The 21,916-nt window shown below is 38.9% G+C and overlaps 2 protein-coding genes across 3 annotated transcripts; one reads left to right on the top strand and one right to left on the bottom strand.

The window, feature by feature from the left end:
• Positions 1-231: 231 nt before the first annotated feature.
• On the bottom strand, positions 232-8,077 carry LOC105687166 (zinc finger matrin-type protein CG9776-like). 2 transcript variants are annotated; one of them, XM_012402580.3, is made up of 9 exons: positions 7,917-8,077; positions 6,806-7,099; positions 6,504-6,632; positions 5,721-5,886; positions 5,219-5,400; positions 4,592-4,978; positions 4,110-4,215; positions 2,650-2,768; positions 232-2,456 (listed from the first exon to the last, which is right to left on the bottom strand). In XM_012402580.3, exons 2-9 carry the CDS (start codon positions 7,091-7,093, stop codon positions 342-344), a joined length of 3,492 nt encoding a protein of 1,163 aa, XP_012258003.2. In that variant the 5' UTR covers positions 7,094-7,099; positions 7,917-8,077; the 3' UTR covers positions 232-341. The 2 variants fall into 2 exon arrangements, with proteins under 2 accessions (XP_012258003.2, XP_012258005.2); XM_012402582.3 differs by having other exon boundaries at positions 5,219-5,397.
• Positions 8,078-9,181: 1,104 nt separating this feature from the next.
• On the top strand, positions 9,182-21,018 carry LOC105686964 (protein stoned-B-like). Its single transcript, XM_020852998.2, has 12 exons — positions 9,182-9,410; positions 11,974-14,727; positions 14,881-16,504; positions 16,603-16,768; positions 16,853-17,057; positions 17,144-17,638; positions 17,720-17,954; positions 18,041-18,209; positions 18,347-18,461; positions 18,639-18,957; positions 19,185-19,395; positions 19,476-21,018. Exons 2-12 carry the CDS (start codon positions 12,007-12,009, stop codon positions 19,618-19,620), a joined length of 6,405 nt encoding a protein of 2,134 aa, XP_020708657.2. The 5' UTR covers positions 9,182-9,410; positions 11,974-12,006; the 3' UTR covers positions 19,621-21,018.
• The last annotated feature ends 898 nt before the right edge of the window (positions 21,019-21,916 follow it).

Genomic DNA, 21,916 nt, shown 5'->3' with positions numbered 1-21,916 from the left:
CACATTTTGATCATCGACAATAAGCTTATGTGTAGAATGAAAACTGTGTTGTCGCTAATCCATGTTAGCATTCTAATGACCATGGCCAATTTTGGGTAAGTGATCAACATTAGAGGATTATACGCTGTAAAGTATCTGCAACTATACAACAAAATATGCGCCCAAACGACATTTCGTATCCAAGATTTTGTGCAGTTATACGTTTAAAACAATTGAAGAAGTATACAGGAATCACGTATGTATATTTTATTCACTGTTTAAAGAGGCTGGTAGTGATATTTTTCTTTCGTATGAAGGAATTTATAAACTATCACTGTCATATTACCCACTTGGTCGTCCATTCAAAATATCGTATCACCCTCATCAATCCCCAACATTTTCAAGTCATCAGGCCCTGGCTGTGAATCAGGTTCAGGGTCAGCTTGCGTAATTTCTGGTGGTGGATGGTCCATGTACTCAGGTCCATAGCCAATGCAACCTAGCATGCTATACATTGTTGCATACATGACACTGTCGGGTGGTTGATGTTGTTTTACAGCTTTCTCCTCTTTAGGGAAAATTATATTCAATGCTTCTTGTAAATCATCAGGGAGAGGTATTGATGGATCAGCGCGTTTTTCTGCAGGTTCGGGTATGTCCAATATATCATGCGTTACTGATTCTACTGATGGCAAAGGAGGCGGTGGATTTGTATGACTCTGGACAAAAGAAGTACTGCTTTGTATCGGAGGTGGTTGCATTGGAATAAATGGAGTGAGATTTTGTACTGGGGGCTTGGTTATAGGAGGATGCGTGACAAACGGTGGTCGTGTTGATAGGAATGCTGGTCTAGTAGAAGTAAATGGTGGTCTGCTTGTGACATGAGGGCTGGAAATAAACGGGGGTCGGTTTATGGGTGGAGGAGGCTGACTCGTGGGTGGTGGTAGGGTAGGTAAGTTGGTAATCTCTTTCTGGTCTTCCATTATGGGTTGTTCAATGATTACTCCTTCAGACTGGTCTTCGATTTCCATGTCAACAACTTGTGGTGTCAAAGCTTTACTTTCGTGTAACATTGGAGGTGGTGGTGCGACCAAAATCTTCATTTGTTGCAATTTATTCAGCTGGCTGGAATTCCCATTATTGATATTAGTCGGAGTTGCTAGTTTAGTAATATGGACTACGCCTGGTGGCTTTATTATATCACTGGGAACCCTTGGAGTGTCTTCAAACTTGCTCTGTTGATAAGGCAATGGTGCTATATCTTTCTCTGGCATTTTAGGTTCTTCAGTTTTCTTTTTGAACAGTGGTAATCTTCCAATGAACGGTAATTTTCCTTTAGCCACTGGTAGTGCTGGCTTTTTTGGCTGAGGGCCGACCTTTTTGAATTTAGATGCAAACTCATTTGTCTTTTTTTCAAACTTGGATTCGTCATTAGAAGAATTGTCCTCTCTTCTATCTTTCTCGTATCTGTCGTAATTACGTTTGGGACTATCCCGCCAATTCCTATCTCTTCTGGGTGAACCGTCTCGTTTTCTACGATCATCATAGTATTCTCTATCTCTACCTCGTCTTCTGTCGCTTCTCTCGTTTCTGTCGTATCTGTCATAACGTTCGTACTTATCCTCTCGTCTATCATATTTGCGATCGCGGTCATCCTTGTATCTATCTCTGTCCCTCTCACGATCTCTATCCTCTTCTTTAATCTCTGGTACTTTATTTTCTTGTGGTTTGACGGCCATGTTAACCTGTTGCTTCGTCCAGAAGCCCATGTGCGGCTTAGGCATTTCTTCAGGTTTGGGTACATCAACTGTTTTACTAGGAGCGGATTGAGGTTTTTCCTCTTCTTTCTTTATCCAAAATGATTTTGGCGGCTCTTTGGGTCCCCAGGCTTCCAGATCCTCTTCTTCTTTCTTTGGGAATGGAGGATTTTGGCTGTGGATCTCCTCATAGGATAACTTTTCTTGGCTTTGATGTCGAATGCCGTCCCTTCCGATGGATTTGATCTCTTCCTCTTGTTTCGCTTTCAATTTATCTCGAATTGAGTTCAGCAACTGCCTATCATCTGCTTCCTGTTGTACCTCAGGTGTTCCCTGCTTTATTTGTTGGGCGACTTGAGCCCAGGAACCTTTCAACTTGATTCCATGATAATCAATCTCTTCATTCAAAATCGCTTGCGTAGCAGCTTTCATTTTATTTCTCATTGCAACTCTGATACTCTTGGATTTATCCTGATCAGAGTCTGAAAACGAGTCGTCTGAATCCGTGGTAGTATCGGTTCCACTGCTTTTGTTACGGCGTTTTTTTGACTTTTTGCTCTTCTTCTTATTCTTCTTGGACTTTTTCGATTTAGTTACAGGTTCGTCTTCTTTTTGCTTAAGTATCTCGATTTGCATCTGCTTATGTTTCTCCTCTGAAAAAGCTTTTTCACGATCTGCCATCCAATCAGTTTCCCAGTGCGGGTTCTGTTCCACGAAACGCTGTTTTTGTATGAAATCAGAAAGCGAGAGTAGTCTTAGCAAAGGAAAAATGAGAAAGATGAATGATCTAACTGCGATAATTGAACTGATTGAGATCTGGATGAAAAAAATTTTTGTAACTACAGTAATGTATTATACATGTATGTAAATGTATACACATAAATTTTCGCATATAAACTAGAAATGTGCTCACCGAGAAATTCTCTGAGTGCCTTTTTGATTTCAAGTGCAGACTGGCGCAATGTAGATCTCCGATCCACGAGTCACAGAGCTTGCAATACCACGCGGTGGAAGAGATGAAAAACTGCAGCCCTGAAATCAAAGTTTTATAACATTAAGCTATTGAAATTTACATATATTCAGCAATGGTTGTAAGTTTATAAAGAATGACCTTATGCTTTTCCACGATATACTCAAGTGGCTGAAAAAATAAATATAAACCATTAACAACTCATCAAGATTATTTTTCAGCAGATTCTTGATGTCTGTTTATATGCGCTGGCTCAAAACTCTACAAAAAATGGAAATAGGGAACCTTTTATTCTCAACATGAATATTACATCTTATTTTTTTAACAGATCATTAACACAGTATGTAGTCAAAATAACTAATCATTAATAAAACGCAGAGAATAATGACTGTTACAAAAGCGCTTGGAATAACAGAAGGCAGGCTCGGTCTGTGATCATACATATGACACAAGCTCAACTTCTATCAATCCTCACATTTATGGGGATGACAAGATTACGTACACAATACGTATATCTGATAGTATTCCTTAATCAAAGTCATTATTCAAGAATCTGTAATTACAGTGTTTTCATTTCCCGCAGTTGTGAGCTTATCCTTTCAACGTGTCTTCTTTCTTGATGTTCGGAAAAATCACTATCACCAAAATAGAGATGGTCGAGGTTGCTACTGCAAACTGCATCAGTTTAACGAAGTTGGTACTCGGACCAAATAAACATATCCCTGATCGTTTAAAGCAGCAAAAAAACGCTCTACAGAGTATACTTAGACACTCTGTTATCACATTTCAATAGGTTTCCTTCAAAGTAAACTGGTTTTAAGCATTCAAAAAGCAATGAATCCATTACTGTGGAAGCTGTGCTTTGATTTGAGATGCTACACGATAAATTGAAATTGCCAAAATGCATCAAAACCTGGATAAAGAGTCATGACTGTTTACAAGCTAGACAAATTTTGTTTCAATATTAACTCAATTCATGTGTTCAGTTTCATTACGCGCACATATGGCATCAATAAATTTGTGCACATAGACATCGAAATAACGAAGCAAATTTAACAAGTGTGGAAACGAAATCGATGGATAGTGATATATCATGGTAAAAAAACAAGAAACTGAAACCTGGCTTTCGAAAAAAGATACAACCGTGATATTTATGAAGCATATTTTCAACAGGAAATAGAATTTTTCGGAATCTCGTATCCATTGTGAATTCTTCTGTGAGCTGGTTTTATTTTTTCTATGAATATGATAGAGTTTGAGTTCCTCTTAAATGCATTGTCGTAGCAGGTAAAGTTTCATGCTTAGCTACAGATGCGTGCTGCCTCTTCAATACATACCGGAACGAGGGTTCAGCTACGGAATTTTTATTCTATTAGTAAAGATCCATCAAAAAATAATCATACCTTTAATCGGTGTTCTTTTTGTTGGAAGTCCGGGGTAATATGGCACTTCTTTTTCAGTTCCCTCGCCGTTAGCCTTATGCCAAGGCATGTCAACTATTTTGCGTTCCTGTTAAAGGAAACTCCAAATTAAAAAAATATTTTGTACACATAAAGATGTATAAGTTCAAATAGATATGCAAACAGGGTTCAGTATGAGTTGATCAATTATATTACAAGCTAACAGTAACAAAACCTACATATTGGTTAGTTAAGATAGTTGGGAAAAAGCTGATTTGAAGTTTGTCTTCGAGAACCGGTTTTTTTTCACCCAATTCAAATTCATGGCCTTATATTTACGAAGTTGTGAGGAACTGCAATATTCACACGAATTGAATGCAATTTATGTAAACATTGCAGCAATTTAAAGTTTCAGACAATTGAATAAAAAAAGAAAAAAGAAAAAAATAATGTTTAATAGAAAATAAATGAAGATCTGAACTCACCAAGCAAGTTTCTTTGTGTTCATTGCTATGAAGATGATTTAAATACTCCTTAGCAGTTTTAGGAAAGATGTCGCACACTTTACACCAATGCATTTCCGGATCATAATGTACGAAATTGTACATAGGTTTCATGTCTTCAGGAGTTTTTTTGTCTCTTTCCCTATCTCTGTCAACCTTTGATTCTTTATCTGAGTCTGAGATGGACGCTCTATCTGGGGATTCAGATTTCCCTTTGGGGAAGTCATCTTTAGGACTTCTTGAATGTTTGCTAGTAGCTTCCACTTTGAATTTTATCTTGAGATCATCCACAGTTGCTTTGTCACCAATAATCCCAGTTAACATGTCAATCACGTTGTGTATGGACTTCATTTTGTTTTGAATTTCAATCTGCAATAAAATTTGTCCTATAATTAATATTATTTCAAAAGGGAAAAATTAATTGATCTTTTTTTATAGTTTAAGTTCATCTGGCTACGTATGTACTTTTGTCCTATTAATTATGTTTGCATCGTAATGTAATATGAAAGTGTGGGAGAAAGACTTTTCTTCCATCTACTCGAAACATTTGCTCTCTCTTTATCAAAAAGATCGATAAATCATGACTGATTTCAGTTAGTCTTCATTTACCTGAAGCTTTTGGTTCTCTTTCAAAATTCGATTGTTGTCTCGGTCGCCATCTTTGCTTATTTCGTCGCACTGTTGACGCAAAATTTCTAATTCACGTTGGAGTGTGGTAGACTTCTTAATATATTCCTCTCGCTGTTTCCCCAATGTAGCTTTTTGTTGTTTTACTTCTGCTGCAATTGCTGCTGAGTTTTCAATTTAAAGGTATTTTCAGAATTAGGAATGGATTGTAGAAAGTGTTCGGATATCGCACGTTGAAATACAAAGAATTCAAGCAGGTAGCAACGTTTAACATAGTGCAAATGATTTGCGGCAGTCGGAATTTTTTAGTTCCAATGTATGATTTTTCAATTATATATCATTGAACCACCGTCAAGATGTTTAAGGTAGAGGGTTTGGATAATAGGAAGGAATTGAGAGGAAGGAGTAAACAAAGAAATTCATGTTAGACGTAACGTACAATAAATTATAATATCAAACTATGTTCAATTTATCGAATGCATACCTTCTTTTTTAGCGTCCTCTGGTCTTGGAATAACCGATGATAGTCCAGGAGGTCCAGTTTCAACAGATCTGGTTGAATCCGATTGTGTAGCTAAATTCGGCGGTGGAGGGGGTTGTTGGCTGTTGTATGGGACTTGAGTACCTTGCCATCCAGGGGGTGGATAATCCTAAGAAATGGATATTTACCTTCGATAATCGGTTTCCAAATCGAAATTCATACAATTTCTCACCTTTGTAAGTCCAAATAATTGAATCAGGATATCGAAGATATTGTGAAGACTCTTCGAGGTGAACCTTTGTCGGTTTTCGATTTAGTTTCAGAATATTTTGTTAGAGCGGAAATAATATTTGGGAGTTATACTTACTTTTCAATTTTTTTAACTAATGTAGCATACAAGCATATACAAAGATCAACATTTGACATTGAATAACATTATTCAAGAAAGATCGTGTCATAGTATGTCCTACATTTATCTCCTAAGTAATTAACAATACGGTGCAATCAGTGCATAGAATTTGTGTCGTTAATTCAAGTCATTTTAGAAAAGTGAAAACTTGATGAAAAAAATTTGATGTCACACCAACTTAATGCGACTGACTATGGTTGGTTGGTAAACGATAGGTTGGTTCATGCCTAATATTTAATAAGTTCAGTTATATAAGGAGAAGTCAGTTGACAATCAACGTCGATTGCCTGAAATCTTTTCACACTGATTGCATTTGAAGTATGGTATTGCAAATTTATACCTATTTATGATAGTTCTATCAATTGTATCATACTTACACTGCGATAACTAGCTGGCTGTTGATAGCTATAATCATAGTTTTGGTTGTAGTTGTAGTTATAGTTGTATCCTGGGTTGTATGGAGGCATTGTTGGTGGCGGCTGTCCAGTATTTGGAGGTGGTGGAGCCTAGAAATAAAATGTTCCAATAAAAACCTAGAATTCAAGGGGCTCCAAACTATTAATTTTCACTATTTTGAATTTCGAAACACGCGTTTTTGCAAAAAAATTCTAATTCATTTAGAATATATTATGTCTTTGCTTGATAGATAAAGTTCCGTTGTCAAGAATATTGTCTCAACCTGGTATTGGTTGTGAACTGATGTCTGATAATTTCCAGGAGCAGCTGGGGGAGGTCCTTGAGGTGCAGCTTGGGGAGCTGGTTGTTTCCAGTCTTGGTTACGGCTAGTTTCTTTGCGTCTTCTATCTCGAGAACTAGAACAAGATCGTCTATCCCTAGACCTAGATCTACGATATCTTGATCTTCTCGGTGAAGGTGATCGTTCATATTTTCTTGATCTCCTTCTATGAGACTCATCTGATTCTGGGCTTGGGCTTCTAGGTCCTTTTCGTCTGGATTCTGAGTCCATGATTAACTGAGTATCCAAAAGTTTTGGCATTAAAATCAGTACTTGGTTAATGAATATGTTACAGTGAAACACCGAAATCTGGAAAATGTCGACTTTCACCGGCGATGTCAAAATTCACTTAGTCGCTTAGTGTATGTCTGAAATATACTGGCATACCGGTAAATGTTGACATTCACCATGCACTGTCCAAATGTACAACAATGTAATGAAATATTCGATCTTTCATCGTCGTATTTGGTATCTGTTAACGTTCATTGGTGAAAGTCGACATTCTCTAATTTTGGTCATTCACAGTAACAAATACATAGGTATGTGCACACGTGTTTCAAATTACTTAGAAATATTGAACTTTTCTTCTGGAATATCAAAGTGTTATTTGATAAGATTTAGAAATTTGGCCAATATTTGTGACATTTGTTTTAAGGAACACTCAACAAAATACTATAGAATAAGTTTCATCATTATTGCGGAGTGCCAGATATGCGATTACTATATTAGCAACGATTTCGTATCAGCTTATCAAAATGATTTCGGTAATTGGAGAAAATTTGTCCAGAGGAAGAAGTGTTTCTTCGAGATTTACAACAACGGTTTGTTGAACTTGTACTTATGACTTTTTGTAGCGTAAGTATATGGATCTGCGTGGCTTCAACGGAAATCACTGGCACTGTTGTTTAATGATATCGCACAGTGTTCCTAGCTAATGAAAAATTCCTAATAGGCTTCATAGAATTTTTGTCTTGCGGCCATTATGGCTTGATCAATTTCACGATTCCAGGGGTATGCATTATGGAGTGATATTGAAAATTTTTAGCTACTATACCTTTCGAAGTTGGCGTGCCTTTATCGTCCGGTAGATTTGTGAACTGTTTTTACTAATTAAATAATTGTAATATGTATTTGTAACAGCATGCCGTCAGTTAGAAGATTTTTCGTAGCACACACAGCTAACACAGCTCGAGGAAGCTTGCGCAGATGCGCAAAGTCGTAAAGTGGTACGGTTGCCTGCCGGTTGAGTGCCGGCACAACTTAACAATTGTTAATAATTTGGAAGGTAGCGAGCTCTTTGTTTCAAACTTCGAAGCTCTGAAGCGTACGCCTAGTTTTTCAAAAAATTGATTTTGCTTGACAAGAATGAATCTGAATTCCTTGCCAGAGTTCTTTCATAGAATGAGGATTGCGGAGGTATTAATAAAAATCATGTACTACGATTATGTCATTATGTTACAGCCATAACTTATAATTGGGCCATGGACGATCCGACGATCATAACTTGTAATAATATCGTTGGTTGGATCCATTAATTGCACATAGCAACTGCGGTAGCCGCCTAAATTGTTTTAAGTTAAAATAAAATTGATGAAGTAAAATTGAGTAATTGTTAATCAACTACATATAATTATGTGTTCAACAGAATATGTCAATAAAATAAGTCATCAAAGATGATTTTTCAAGATTAGGCTTAGTTTTGGTCCCGCACGAGTCGTAGATATAAATCATAAAATGATTGTTATCAAATTTTTTTCTTTCATAGTAAAAGCAGCATTTTTGATGAATAATTCAGAGGAATGTAATCAGCTGAGTTAGGCTTATTGTAATCGGAGTCACATTCTTTCTCCAAAGTAAAATTTCAGTTTGCGTGACTGAATTTCGCTATATTTTAAGTAAAAGTTAACAAAGGGTATGGCTACTAAGCCGATTTACCTGCAGATATTCTAATTTATGCATAGTATTCTGTACATTGGAAAACTAAATTTCAAATTTTGAATCGACGTCATTCCTTAAAAAACTGTCTCCTATGCTTCCATATTTTTTTCCACCTTATCAGGTGATCATCGTATCAAGTGTTAACAAACCGACCACGTGACGATGTCGAACAATTCTGTCCCAATCCTGTTGAGTACCAGCTACAATTTTCATCCCCTTCTGCAGACCCATTCTTACGTAGGCGTATGAACACGTCCATAGCACATGAGCATACGGATTATACATACACCCTTACACAGGGAAGTTTTTCGACGTCGGCGTCGACGGGGGTTTGCGCGTTCGCGCATTCGCGAGAAACGGATCGATGTTGGAAATAGCTTGCGCGAGCGACTCAGCAGAGCCGGCGCTTTTATCAGAGCCTCAGGCTCTCGGCGGGCTTCCGAAAAATTGGACTTGCAGCCGCCAAGGTTTACGCGGCTACAGATCATCAGCTAGTGCCGTGATAAAAAAGTAACTTTACATTTAAAACAATTTTTTTTTTCGAGGCGTGAACGCGGAATGACGCGTAAAAAATGTGCACTTCCTCAACGGGGCTGATGAGGCTCATATTGTAAGTATTGACTGATTCTCGTACCCTTCGGTTTCGCGTCCATATCCTAGAAAGTTCCGTGAGTTGTAACCCGTGATTCTATCGCCTCATGAATATCATTCAATCTCCGACTTCGACTTCGTTCAGTGAAAATTGGTTTTTACCCGTTTATCGGCGATCAGTTTTATATGAATATATACTTTATTTCAGAAGTTGCCGAAGTATCTATATTCTCTTTTTTTGACGTGAATTGGAAATCGTTCGATCTAGGGTGAGATCTACTTTAGGCATTGAAACACCCTTTCTACCAAATGTATTCCTATAGAAGCAATATCGAATTAGATTTCAATATACCGCGAACCCTCCCCTGCGAATTGATGACGCCGAATATTTTCTTCGGTTTTTTATAAGTGAATCTCGACTTGCGTCATCGATAACGTTTGCACTTTTATTATAATTTCTTGTGGTTCTTAACTACGTCTCAGCACAACTTTTACCGAGGAACTGAGCTATTTCAACTAGGAAAATTAAGTTGCATAATTTTTCTTTTTTACTTTCACAATACATGCATAATCGTTCTATCAATCACATGAAACTGAAGTAGATCAAAATATCGAATGAGCAGAAATACACTATGATATAATTGCCCCACGAAAATGTACAGATATTCTTAGAGATTTGCAAAAAATTCGAACGTGAATCGTTCTAATATGAAAAAGACAAGGTAAAATTTTCACATTCTGTGGACTGTATACAGTAAGTATACTTGAGCTGGAAAAAATATTCGAAATCAACTCACTAGTTCTGTGTGCATTAAAAAAAATAAGTGTGCTTTGAATCAAAAAAGCAATTATAGCTATTCATCCAATCGTTTTTTGCTGTGAAAATTTTCATTTCATTGAACCCCCAATAGAAAGTGGTGTGTATGACATTATTTATCTTCGATTTTAATCAGGAATGGTCACGGTAGTTACATAGCCGTGCTTTTATATAAGAACAGCATAGGTTCACCGAGTAGACTGATAAATATTGCGGTGTGCCTAGGTAGAATATGAATTCTACGAACGTACAGTTTTCATTTGTATTATAGTCAAACAAGAGTTTCTCCACCGTGCACGGAGAGTTCAAGAACATAATTTTGACTTGGGACGATCGCAGAGCAAAAGCACTGATATCTAAATATAAGTGCGAGTCAAGTCTGCCTCACGTTTAGTCGCGTCACTTGCTGGTTTACTCTCACAAGCTCAAGCTCTGCGTCTACCTTCTTTTTTTACCCGCACACGGGCTTGCTTCACGGTGCCTGCAAATCGATAATCTTGAAATAACTAACTTGTCAATTTCACTGCGTTCAACTGGGTCATATTTTGTGTACGTTGAAAAATGTACAACAAAAAGCATTCCCATTCACGTTTCGTTCATCTGTAATACCGATTGATGCACGATTTTTTATAGAATCCAGTCTATTGGATTGCAATTAAATCTCACATTTAGCAGCGTTCGTCACTACAGAATTTATCGAACTTTGAAAGTGGATGATTCAATTTGCGCTCTGTATTTAAAAATTTGGCGATTCTTGATTGCAGTAGATTTTCATACTACAGGTCATTTGTTTTTCTGAAACGGTATGATTTTAATTACAACTGATTGCTAGTGGATGGAAGATAGAAAGTACCCCCGTGGCTAGATAGCTTACGAAATAATTGGTTAAAAATGGATGATATTTCCAACATTATGTTGATGATAATGCTCACCAGCCCATCTCATGGGGAACAATTACGACGCCAGTGTATCTTCCGCAAGGGTGATACATCAGAAATTCTTCGTCTTTAAGTTTAAAGAAGTGAACAACATGAAAAACAGAGAATCCTGAATCACTTACGTAATTAGAGAAATGTTAAGAAGCCGTTGGCACGCGCAGAATTTAATTAAAATGTAAATTTTGCACGCGGGATGAATATACTATAAGCTTATTTATGATACATATATGTAGATAAGGACAGATACATAGATATATGTATATATGAAATTTGTGATGTAGTGCATAGTGATACATCGATCTGACTGTGGCGCTTGGCAAACATCCCGTATGAAAAATGTAAAATACATACATATATTGTACCTAGCTGTATACCTATACGTATTTCAGATGAAAGGTCCATCTGCGTTGCTCTCTTTGAGGCGTTATATTTTTACCCTTTCGCCTTTTCGCAACGCTTCCCATAATAGCTTCTGCAGCTAAAAAATCTTGCTCACACCCCAAGATCGGAAATAAAAGTTATATTCGTTTAATAATGAACCTGACTCTCCTCAAGTTGCAGCAGCTGCTACACACGCGGTATTACCTATAAGTATATCGCGATCACTTTGAATACCAAGTAGTGCCAACGGACTGGTTCTTGCGCACACACATCTGATTTCTCTTAAGGCTGTGTTGTTGTCATTGACATAATTAAGGCAGAAAGAACGCATATCATGTGCGAAGTTGTCTTTTCAAAATTAATGGACATATTTTGAAGCTTTTTAATCTAGAATTAGGTTTGCAAAAGCTTAACTGAAGCTGGATCATTTCTTGAAATGATTGCAGAGGCCTCCGTCACACCGTGGTAGCTCTTAGAGGATGCACAAGCTAGCCAAGGGCCTGAAGAAGAAAAAAAAGCAGAAGAAGGGAAAGAAGGGGGCGGAAGAGGAAGAGTTTGACCCCGAAGAGCTTGAGCGTTACCGAAGAGAGCGGGCCGAGGCCCAGCAAAGAGCCACCGAGTGTGGCGACCCAAGTGCAGCAGACTCCAACGGAGAGCCTACAGCTGCGGGATCTGACGAGTGGAAGAAATTCGAAGCTTTAACGGCTGGGGTTGATTCGATCTTAAAAAAAAGTCAAGGTGACCTTGACCGTATAAAGTCAACCTCGTTTTTCCAACGGAAAGCTCCATTAGAGGAACCAAAAGCAGCCGAAGATCAGAAAGACCCAAAGAAGACCAAGAGGTGGGTGGGTTTTGACGAGAGCGGCAATCCAATCGGTGAAAAGAGTCCCGAAGAAGAGGAGAAACAAATTAAGAACGTTTCCGATGGTTTCGTCGAAATACCAGATGACGATGACGACCAGGAAGACTCAGCGGAAGAGGACGTATTTGATACAACTTACGTAGACGTTCTTCAGAACATCGACGTTCAGCTTGCTTATATTCCTGACAGTCCCACTCAGGAAGAACTCGATAACGATCCTTTCGATACAACGAGTGCTGACAAGGTACTAAAGACCGTTGACAAACGGGGCAATAAGCTCGTCAGCTTAGGCAACGCCGTCGAAGTATTATCCGGTCGTATAGACCACGTGAGTACCTGTAAAATCTCTAGACCAAGGCAAGCAAAAACTCAAGGAGATTTATTGCTTGGCGATTTTGACGAATCTGCAGATCAATTAGACGCTACAAATCCTACCGGGGTTGCTGAGCCGGTTGAAGTAGAAAAAACACTTCTTGACGATGATTCAGATCTTCCTGATATTCCCGTCGACCTAACAAAATTACCAGCTATCTTACCAAGGCCACTTACGCCGGAAGTAAACGGTATCAATACTTTCAAAGATAACCCTGAACCGGTTGACATATCAGAATTCGAAGTGCTAAGGGAAAAAACCATCCTTGAGGAAATACCTGATTTGGATGACGCTGAGTTTGATTTGAGCGGTAGCCCGTCAGAAGCACCTTTAAAACTTGAACAAGCCGACGATCCATTCAGCACCAAGGAATCTGAGCAAAACGATTTTCATGTTGAAATAATTGAGGCGAGTTTCGAAGCCGCTACGTTTGTAGATGAGGAAGATCCGTTTGATACTACATTTGCAGAAAATCTCCTCCCAGGAAAAACAGAACTTAAGTTCATAGAGAAGGAATTGGAAGATTTACCTATTTCCGAGGTTGCTATATCACTAACTGATCCCGCCGGTCTCAGTCGTGACTACGAAACTGGGAGAATCAAAGCTTCCGACCACAATAACGGCGATATCTTTGATACCGATACACCTTCTACTATTAAAAAAGATCTCTTAGCTGGTTCCCTTACGGATTTGAGCCAACTACCTGATCATCCAATTGTTCCAATCAAGGAAATAACTTACGTCGATCCGTTCGATACTTCTGGTATTGAGGAACTTGCTCCTGGAAAAACAGAACTTAAATTTCTTGAACGAGAGTTACTCGGTGAAACAGATAAAGCGGATTCACTCTCTGACGACGACTTCGATCCTAGAGGAAACGAGACACCAGTAAAAACGGTTCCGCCTCGACCGCAGCCGCCGCCGAGCGTTGTTAGACAAACTTCTAATTTTCAAGTTGTCTTTAGGGAAGAGGATGATGTCGTAATTCCCAAACAAGGCCGAAAATCATCCAGACCCGAAGAACTCGGATTTGCTGCTCCCACGAAAGTTGTTGCATTCGATTTACCGACTCCATCCCAAAGACCTGATTTGCTCAAGACCTCGGAAGACGAGAGATCGATACCCTCAAAACCGTTGACGCCATATTCGCAGAGATCGTTCGAAGAGGTTGCAGCTGAGGACGAAACTGAGGACGAGGCTGAAATCGATCCTTTTGACACAAGTTTCGTTGCAAAAGTTGCACCTGGAAAAAAAGAGCTCAAATTAATTGAATCAGAATTGTTAAAAAGAGACTCTCAATTATCTCACAGCCTTAGTGATCACGATTTTAATCCGAGGGCTGAGGCCGACCACGGCAGAAGATACTCTGATTTTTCGGGAATTACTGCCAGGCCGAAAAGCCTGAAAATCATCGGGTTAACCGATTGTTTGATCGAAGAATCCGCAGAGAGCCAGCCGAAATCAATTCAGGACGTCAATATCGAAGCTCATAATAAAAAGTCTGAAACCAAAAGACAGGAAAGTTTGTTAGACGCTGATTGCGAGGTAGATGTGAAACCGTTGACGCCCAGAATCGAAGCAAAAGAAGAAGATATAACGTACGTAGATCCATTCGATACGTCCATTGCAGTTAATATACTCCCGGGAAAAGCTGAATTAAAAATCCTCGAAAGCGAACTACGTCAAATACCGGAACAAACGACCTCGAAGGATCTTTACAGTGATCAGAATTTTGACCCAAGGCTCTCCGACGAAGACGACTTCGACCCACGAGCCGGTGAATCGGAGAAACCAAAAGATTTTTTGAGCTCAGTCGGCCAGGAGACTGGGGTAAAAGTCTTGACGCCCTTTCAACAGAGAGAATTCATTCCGGGAGAAGATATTGATCCTTTTGACACCAGTTTCGCTACTATTGACCCTGGCAAGACGGAGTTGAAATTGCTGGAGTCAGAACTAATAGAAAAATAATAGTTACACTATAATAACGTTGTGGCCAATCTAAAGATACTCGTCGATTACAGTTGTTTTACTTACCGTTGAACATCTCTAGATAAATAATCTTTATCTTTATTGCCGTTATATATCAGAAAATTTGAGAAAACTTAGAAATTATCAAAGATGGATTCCAAGGGCGGAAACCCGTTCCTCATGGACGATTACACGGACCAAGCTAGCAGCGCTGGGAATCAGCAGGCTTCGAATCCTTTCCTGCAAGACTTTGGCCCTCCGGCATCAACTGGGGGAGGTGAAAATCCATTTTTGAATTTCGCTGCCGACTCGAGTTACCAGCCACCGTCTACCATAGACTCAACCAACCCCTTCGCGTCATTCGGCGTGGAAACTACTGCACAGAGTTCTCTATTTGGTGTCGAAACTTCCACGACGACGACTTTCTCCACGGATATGCAACAGTCGAGCGATCTCTACAGTGGTCAAGATATAAATCTATTTGGCGACGTGGAACCTGTGTTTCATCAACAACCTAAGTCACAGGCACAACAACCTCCAGAAACTAATTTATTCGGCAGTCCAGAGGAAAGCAGTAAGTCTCCGCCGACCTTTGCAGCGGGAGGAGACTCTTCCGAACAGTCGTTGGATCTCAGAAATGGGAAACCACCCCCCATGAGACCACCTCCCCCAAGGCCTCATCCTCCGAAAAATACCAAAGATTTAATACTGTCAGTAACCGGTGCTATGGACGCTACTTCTAATCATTTATTAGACCGTCTCCAAGCCACGAGAACTCCTAGTCCTACTCTGATGCATTCACCGTCGCCAACTCCCGAACATAGTTTCGCTGATCTGCTGGACGTCGATGGAAACGTACCAGAGCTTGCTCAGGATGATGGCAAACCGGACGAGATATTGAAGAATAACGATATCATGGATCTCTTCGACGCTCCGAATTTAGAAAACGTTCCTTGCACTGCATCGGACATGATTTTTTCTGTACCGAAGACGGAAACTACTTTGTTCTCCACTACCGAGACTTCCCTTTTCACTGGAGTTCAGACTAACACTCAAGAAAATCCATTCGCAGAAATAGAATCCGATGTACCTCAAGGAGACGCAATCCAAGCTTCTGATTACCCAACGGAAAGCGCTGCCACTGTTGTTGAAAAAAGGTTCTCAATCAGCTCAGACACACCCTATTCGGTAAACAGTCCCTTCACAACATCTGAAATGACAAAAATCACAGCATCGGCAGGATTCTCTTCCACCACTGAAACTACGTTCTCTGACACAATCGGAGCCCAGTTACCCACATCTACGTTTTCCACGTTGGATCAAACGTCGACGACATTTTCTACTGCGGAGACGACGGTGGCTGAACCGTCTGTGGAACCCTTTGCCTCTTCAACCATCACTTCTTTTGGAGTTGCCGAACCTTCGTATACCGCTTCTATACTGGAAGTGAACACGACTCCAGCTCCCTTCTCTACAGAAAAACAAGACTCTGCTTTCGCATCCGATCTTTTAGGCGATTTTAGCCAGTCTGCCCAGGAGCCACCTCTTATTTCTACAAGCCCCGAGCCAGCTTCCGAATTTCCCTCAAGTGGAGTTTACCAGACCGAAGGTATTGGTGACTTTTCTGCAACCACTAAGGTAATTGAAAGCACCGGGGATGCATTCGACGCGTTTGCATCTAAATTTGACAAGGCCGCTGAACCTGAACCACCCTCAGATTCCTTCTTCGACGCATTTGGCGCCGGTCAGACTGCGATGGACACATCTAGTGATGGTAAGAATCTACGAGTTGTTTGAATTTTTGGTAGGGATTCAAAAATTGTACGGTTAAATATGAAGTTCTTGATTTTGTTGATGTTTTTATTCGCTTAGTCTGGGGTGATTCTTCGGTCGCTGGATCTGAAACGGCAACTGGTTTTGGTGAAAACGAAGGCTTTGATTCTTTCCTCAGCATGACAGCACCTCCTAAGGATAGTAAGCCGAAGCGAAGCGAATCCGTTGACTCGGACGAAGCTCCGGATTTCAGTATATTCATCAAGTGAGTTCACAAAGTTCTTAACATTATTATCTTATGCGTTCTTCCTCCTGAAATATGAATAATGCGGAACCCTTTTTTCGATAGACCAAAGGAAGGTGATCAGCTAGCAGTCGCCGAGGGAGGTCAAGTCCCGGTCATCGCCCCACCCCCTAGGAGCCCTCAAAATTCTGCTTATACCGATTCTTCGCCACGCTTTAATCCATTTGACAAGTCTGCTTGGTCTACTCAAGAGGGTGGCTTACCAGTGGACGCTGAACAGACAGCTGAGATGACCAGAACCGATTCTCAGGTGACGATTACGTTTGATAATCTTATAAATTAGGTCACGTGTTAATTTGAAATAATTAATTTCTTTATTTCCTGATTCTTTAACAGGAGACCCCACCAACTCCACTATTCGACGAAGATGTGAGCCAACCTTTGGAAGACTTCCCGAGAGTTACGTACACCGGCGACGGATGGGAAATGCAGCTTCGTCAACCGAACAAAAAGAAAATCACAGGTCAGCGTTTCTGGAAGAAAATCTTCGTCAAGTTAGTCTACCAAGGAGATAATCCAGTTCTCCAGCTTTTTAATGGCAAGGATGACAAGGATCCCTTTCAGGAGCTACCGTTGCAGGCTTGTTACTCAGTTTCTGATATCGGAGCGCAACAGTTCGATCAATATGGAAAAATATTCACGGTTAAGCTGCAGTATATTTTTTACAAGGAAAGACCGGGGGTCAGACCAGGGCAAGTAACGAAAGCAGAGCGAATCACCAATAAGTTAAGTCAGTTCGCAGCATATGCCATTCAGGGGGATTACCAAGGAGTTAAGGAGTTCGGAAGCGATCTGAAGAAGCTAGGACTTCCCGTTGAGCACGCACCTCAGGTAAGCGAATTTCGTTTTCTAAATCTTTCTCGACGATCACAAAAGTTTCGTGAAATCTGAATCTCATTCGTGCTCTTTCAGATCTCACAATTGTTCAAAATCGGCTCTCAATGCTTCGAAGACATGAAGCAGTTTTCTAATGCTGTTGAAGAGGCTCTCTTCCGGTTACCAGCCCACCGAGATCGGGCTTTGAATTACAAAATGGAGGAGGTGCAGATAACGGTGGTCGATGAATTGTACGTTGAACAAAGCGCCGAGGGACACGTTGAAAAGCAGATTGCTAGAGTTCGTCTTTTCTTCCTGGGCTTTTTATCAGGTTGGACTTCGGAACTAATCTCATGCCATTCTGATAATCTGTATCTTCAGGGCATACGGTGTAATTTGTTAATTTATTTTTGTCAGGAATGCCTGATGTCGAGTTGGGGATAAACGACATGTGGAGACAGGGAAAAGAGGTTGTTGGCCGCCATGACATCATCCCCGTAGTCACGGAAGAATGGATTCGATTAGAAAACGTCGAGTTCCACACCTGCGTGCAGCAGGACGAGTACGAAAGATCCAGGATTATAAAGTAAGTGAATTTCATAAGAATTTTTCTAGATTCTTGTATCCTGAGAATAAAAATACTTTTGCATTCACACTAATCTGTCCATTAACGCTGACAATCGATTCTACACTAATGAGACTAACCCGCTAACAATTCCTAAGGTTCAAACCACCTGACGCCTGTTACATCGAATTGATGAGATTCAGGGTAAGACCCCCAAAGAACAGGGAGCTACCCCTACAGTTGAAGGCTGTCATGTGCGTGACCGGAAACAAGGTGGGCTGAATGTATACGTGAGAATAGAAACTGTGACCGAAATATTTAGTCTAAATAACTTGTTATATAGATATATTTTAATATGTATCTGATCGAATTAAATCATGAAGAAATAATGACATAAGTAAATTGGGACTCATACCTGTTCGTTTATTTGATGGAATGATTTATTAACAGGTTGAGCTGAGGGCGGACATTTTGGTGCCCGGTTTTGCATCAAGGAAGTTGGGTCAAGTTCCCTGCGAGGATGTGATGGTGCGTTTTCCGATTCCCGAGTGTTGGATCTATCTCTTCAGAGTGGAGAAACACTTTAGATACGGTTCGGTGAAATCGGCCCACCGAAGAACTGGAAAGATCAAGGGTATAGAGCGGTTCTTAGGCGCCGTCGACACCCTCGAACCACAGCTGATGGAGGTGACCTCCGGCCAGGCCAAATACGAGCATCAGCATCGTGCCATAGTCTGGAGAATGCCAAGACTGCCCAAAGAAGGACAAGGTACTTACTCGCCATACGATTAATTACAATTAACGGGGCGTACGCCGCAGCTCACGCGGCTATATCGATTTCTTGTACCTAGTGCACATTCGCGACGCGTCCAGTCTCTCGTATAATAATGAAAAAAGTAATATTAATAGTAAAAGTTCAAATCTCTGATAATCTATGGGAGATTCATTCAATGTATATCTTAGTGCCCAACTCACGAATGCACAATTTAATTCCAGGGGCATATACCACTCATCAGCTCGTCTGTCGAATGGCTTTGACTTCCTACGATCAGATCCCTGAGCAGCTATCGGAGTATTGCTACGTGGAGTTTACGATGCCTGCTACCCAGGTTTCTCACACGACGGCACGCAGCGTTAGTCTTCAGAACAGTGACAGTGATAATCCACCGGAAAAATATGTCAGGAATTTATCGAGACACGAATACAGGTGGGTGATTTTTTTTCCATCGGTTGCTACGAAGAGTGGAAAGTTCAAATTGATTAATTGCAATTTAACGATGTCTTCAGGGTTGGCATTGAACATACACAAGGAGAGGGACCAGGCGCGTACGTCACAGCCACAATGAGTAAGAAAATTCCGGAATCCACGCCGGAGGTACAAAATGAATTTCCCGAACCTCCGGCTGAGACGGATTCAGACTCCTCGGATTGAAGAGGAATCATAAAGTTAGGTATTATATAAATATACACGTATAATTCAGAAGATTAGATATAGGTATATTATGAAACAATTTAATACTAACAATCCTTGAGTTAGCGAAGAGCGCGTGATGACTAAAAAAAAGTGTATCGCGTTGCTTATTATATTCTTAGCGCTCGAATGAGGTAAGAAATCATATACGTTGTACTCCATTGGCAACGACGATGCAAGGATATAATACATTAATATCATGTAGTATAGACTGTAGAAGAAACTTTAATGAAATAATTTGTAAGCAAGGACAATACTGCTGTTTTGTTAATCTAGGTAATATCGTAGAATTCCTGTGGTTCAGAAGTTGCAGTGCTTCAAAGTTTCAAACGCGATTATATAAATTTAACATTTACACAATAATATGTAATCATCAATATTTCGCATTCAATCGATCTAATAATTATTATTTAAACCTCTCACCTGATACTCTTTAAAGCTTTTAAACTTTCCTGATTTTAAAATTTTCCAATGACTATCGAAGATGGATTATTTATCATTTTTTCATGTATTCACGTGTACGCTTATAAGTATAAATACGTTATAGGGTTATATCTGTTATTCGACGAGTTTGTAGTAACAATTTCAACAAATGATATAGTAATTTACTACAAACATGCGTATATCATTGTTTTTTTGCTTACAGATGATATATAATTAACGTTATCTAGTCATTTTAAATTATCGATGAACATAGTTATCATTATGTATACGTATAAAAATAATTTATGCGATAGATATTACACGATAATTAAAAAGAACAGGTATCGACAATTTGATGAGAAAAAATAGTGATTAAAATGTGTGCATAATATTAAGATGAAAGATTGTGAAGTAAGTTCGGTATATTTAAGTATATTTATCCGAATAACTGTTATAGTTGATCGAATATCTTATATACTGTATAGGTATGTAGTATTATGTAAGTTTCATTTCATTTATGTTTTATTTGGCAAGAAATTGCTCAGTTCAGCGAGACACAGCTATACCAAATATTAGGTTTAAGAATAATTCGATGAAAAATCGTACATACGATATGATTACGTCGATTATATTACACGATCATAGATTTATTGAACTATATCTATGATACGATCAATGATCAAATAAGTTTCATTTCTTTATTAATTTTACGCATTTTATTCCTGAATGGGAAGTTAAAGAGTGTATACTCTAGTCACTAGAATTAAGGATACAACAATATATATGATGAATTATCTAATTTAGGAATAATTATTCAAGTATTACGCAATATAACATAATAGTCGGAACATAATCTATGCTATAGCGAATCCATAGAAAGTGCTGTATAATTATTTCTATGGTGCAGCGAAAGTGAAGGGGACAAATAATGACAGGTAAAATAGCTACGAAAAAACCGTAGTAACGTGAATACTGAATAATTTTCTCATTTTATTTTTACTGTTAGCTGTTATATACCTTAGGAGTGAATTTTTTCACTAAAAGCCATGTACGTAGATGCATGATGTCTTCAAATTTGACTGAGTATCCCTCGATCAATCGGATGAACACGGAAACGGAATCGGTTGGCTGTTCTTCTAATTTTTTTTTTCATATTCTTGAGCTTTTGAAAGGGAGAAGTTATATATTTGGAGCGTCTGAACCACAGGGTGAAGTTTTGCTTCTGTTAAAACATTAAATGAACTTTTGGCAAAGGTTTTTCGAAACTTGAGCTGAAAACTAATTCCAGCTGGTGATCTCAAAATATACTCGCATGTGTGGACAAAAATGATATGCAAAAATAATTAAATGAATAAATAAATAAATAAAGAAACAAATAAATTATTACATGAATAAATAAATTAATAAATTATTTGATAGATGAATAAATAAAGATAAAAAGATGTGTACCTAAAAGTAAATAATTATATGCTACACATACCATACATTATATGTATACGTACATGTACGGATAGCTGACAGAATTTAATATATATATATATATATATATATATATATATATATATATATACATGTATATTATAATTATACGTAAAACCTATATCTATATCTAATGTAGAAATGTTGAATGAAGTTTCGCGTTTGAAAACGATCTCGTGAATTCCGCAGTGGTGCTTTCAAACCGAATTCTACGATATAAAGTAATAAAAAATACATTTATAAAAGTAATAAAGTATTTATTATTAAAAAACGGAGGCAAAACAGAAGGAAAGAAAGTAAGCAAATCGATAATTAATTTAAAAAACTGGGACGAAATAATAAAGAAAATGATGTA

This window comes from Athalia rosae, chromosome 1 (genome assembly GCF_917208135.1).
Source record: "Athalia rosae chromosome 1, iyAthRosa1.1, whole genome shotgun sequence".
Taxonomy (NCBI): Eukaryota; Metazoa; Arthropoda; class Insecta; order Hymenoptera; family Athaliidae; genus Athalia; species Athalia rosae.
The sequence above is the reverse complement of the archived record's forward strand: the minus strand, read 5'-3'. Positions and strand labels throughout refer to the sequence as shown.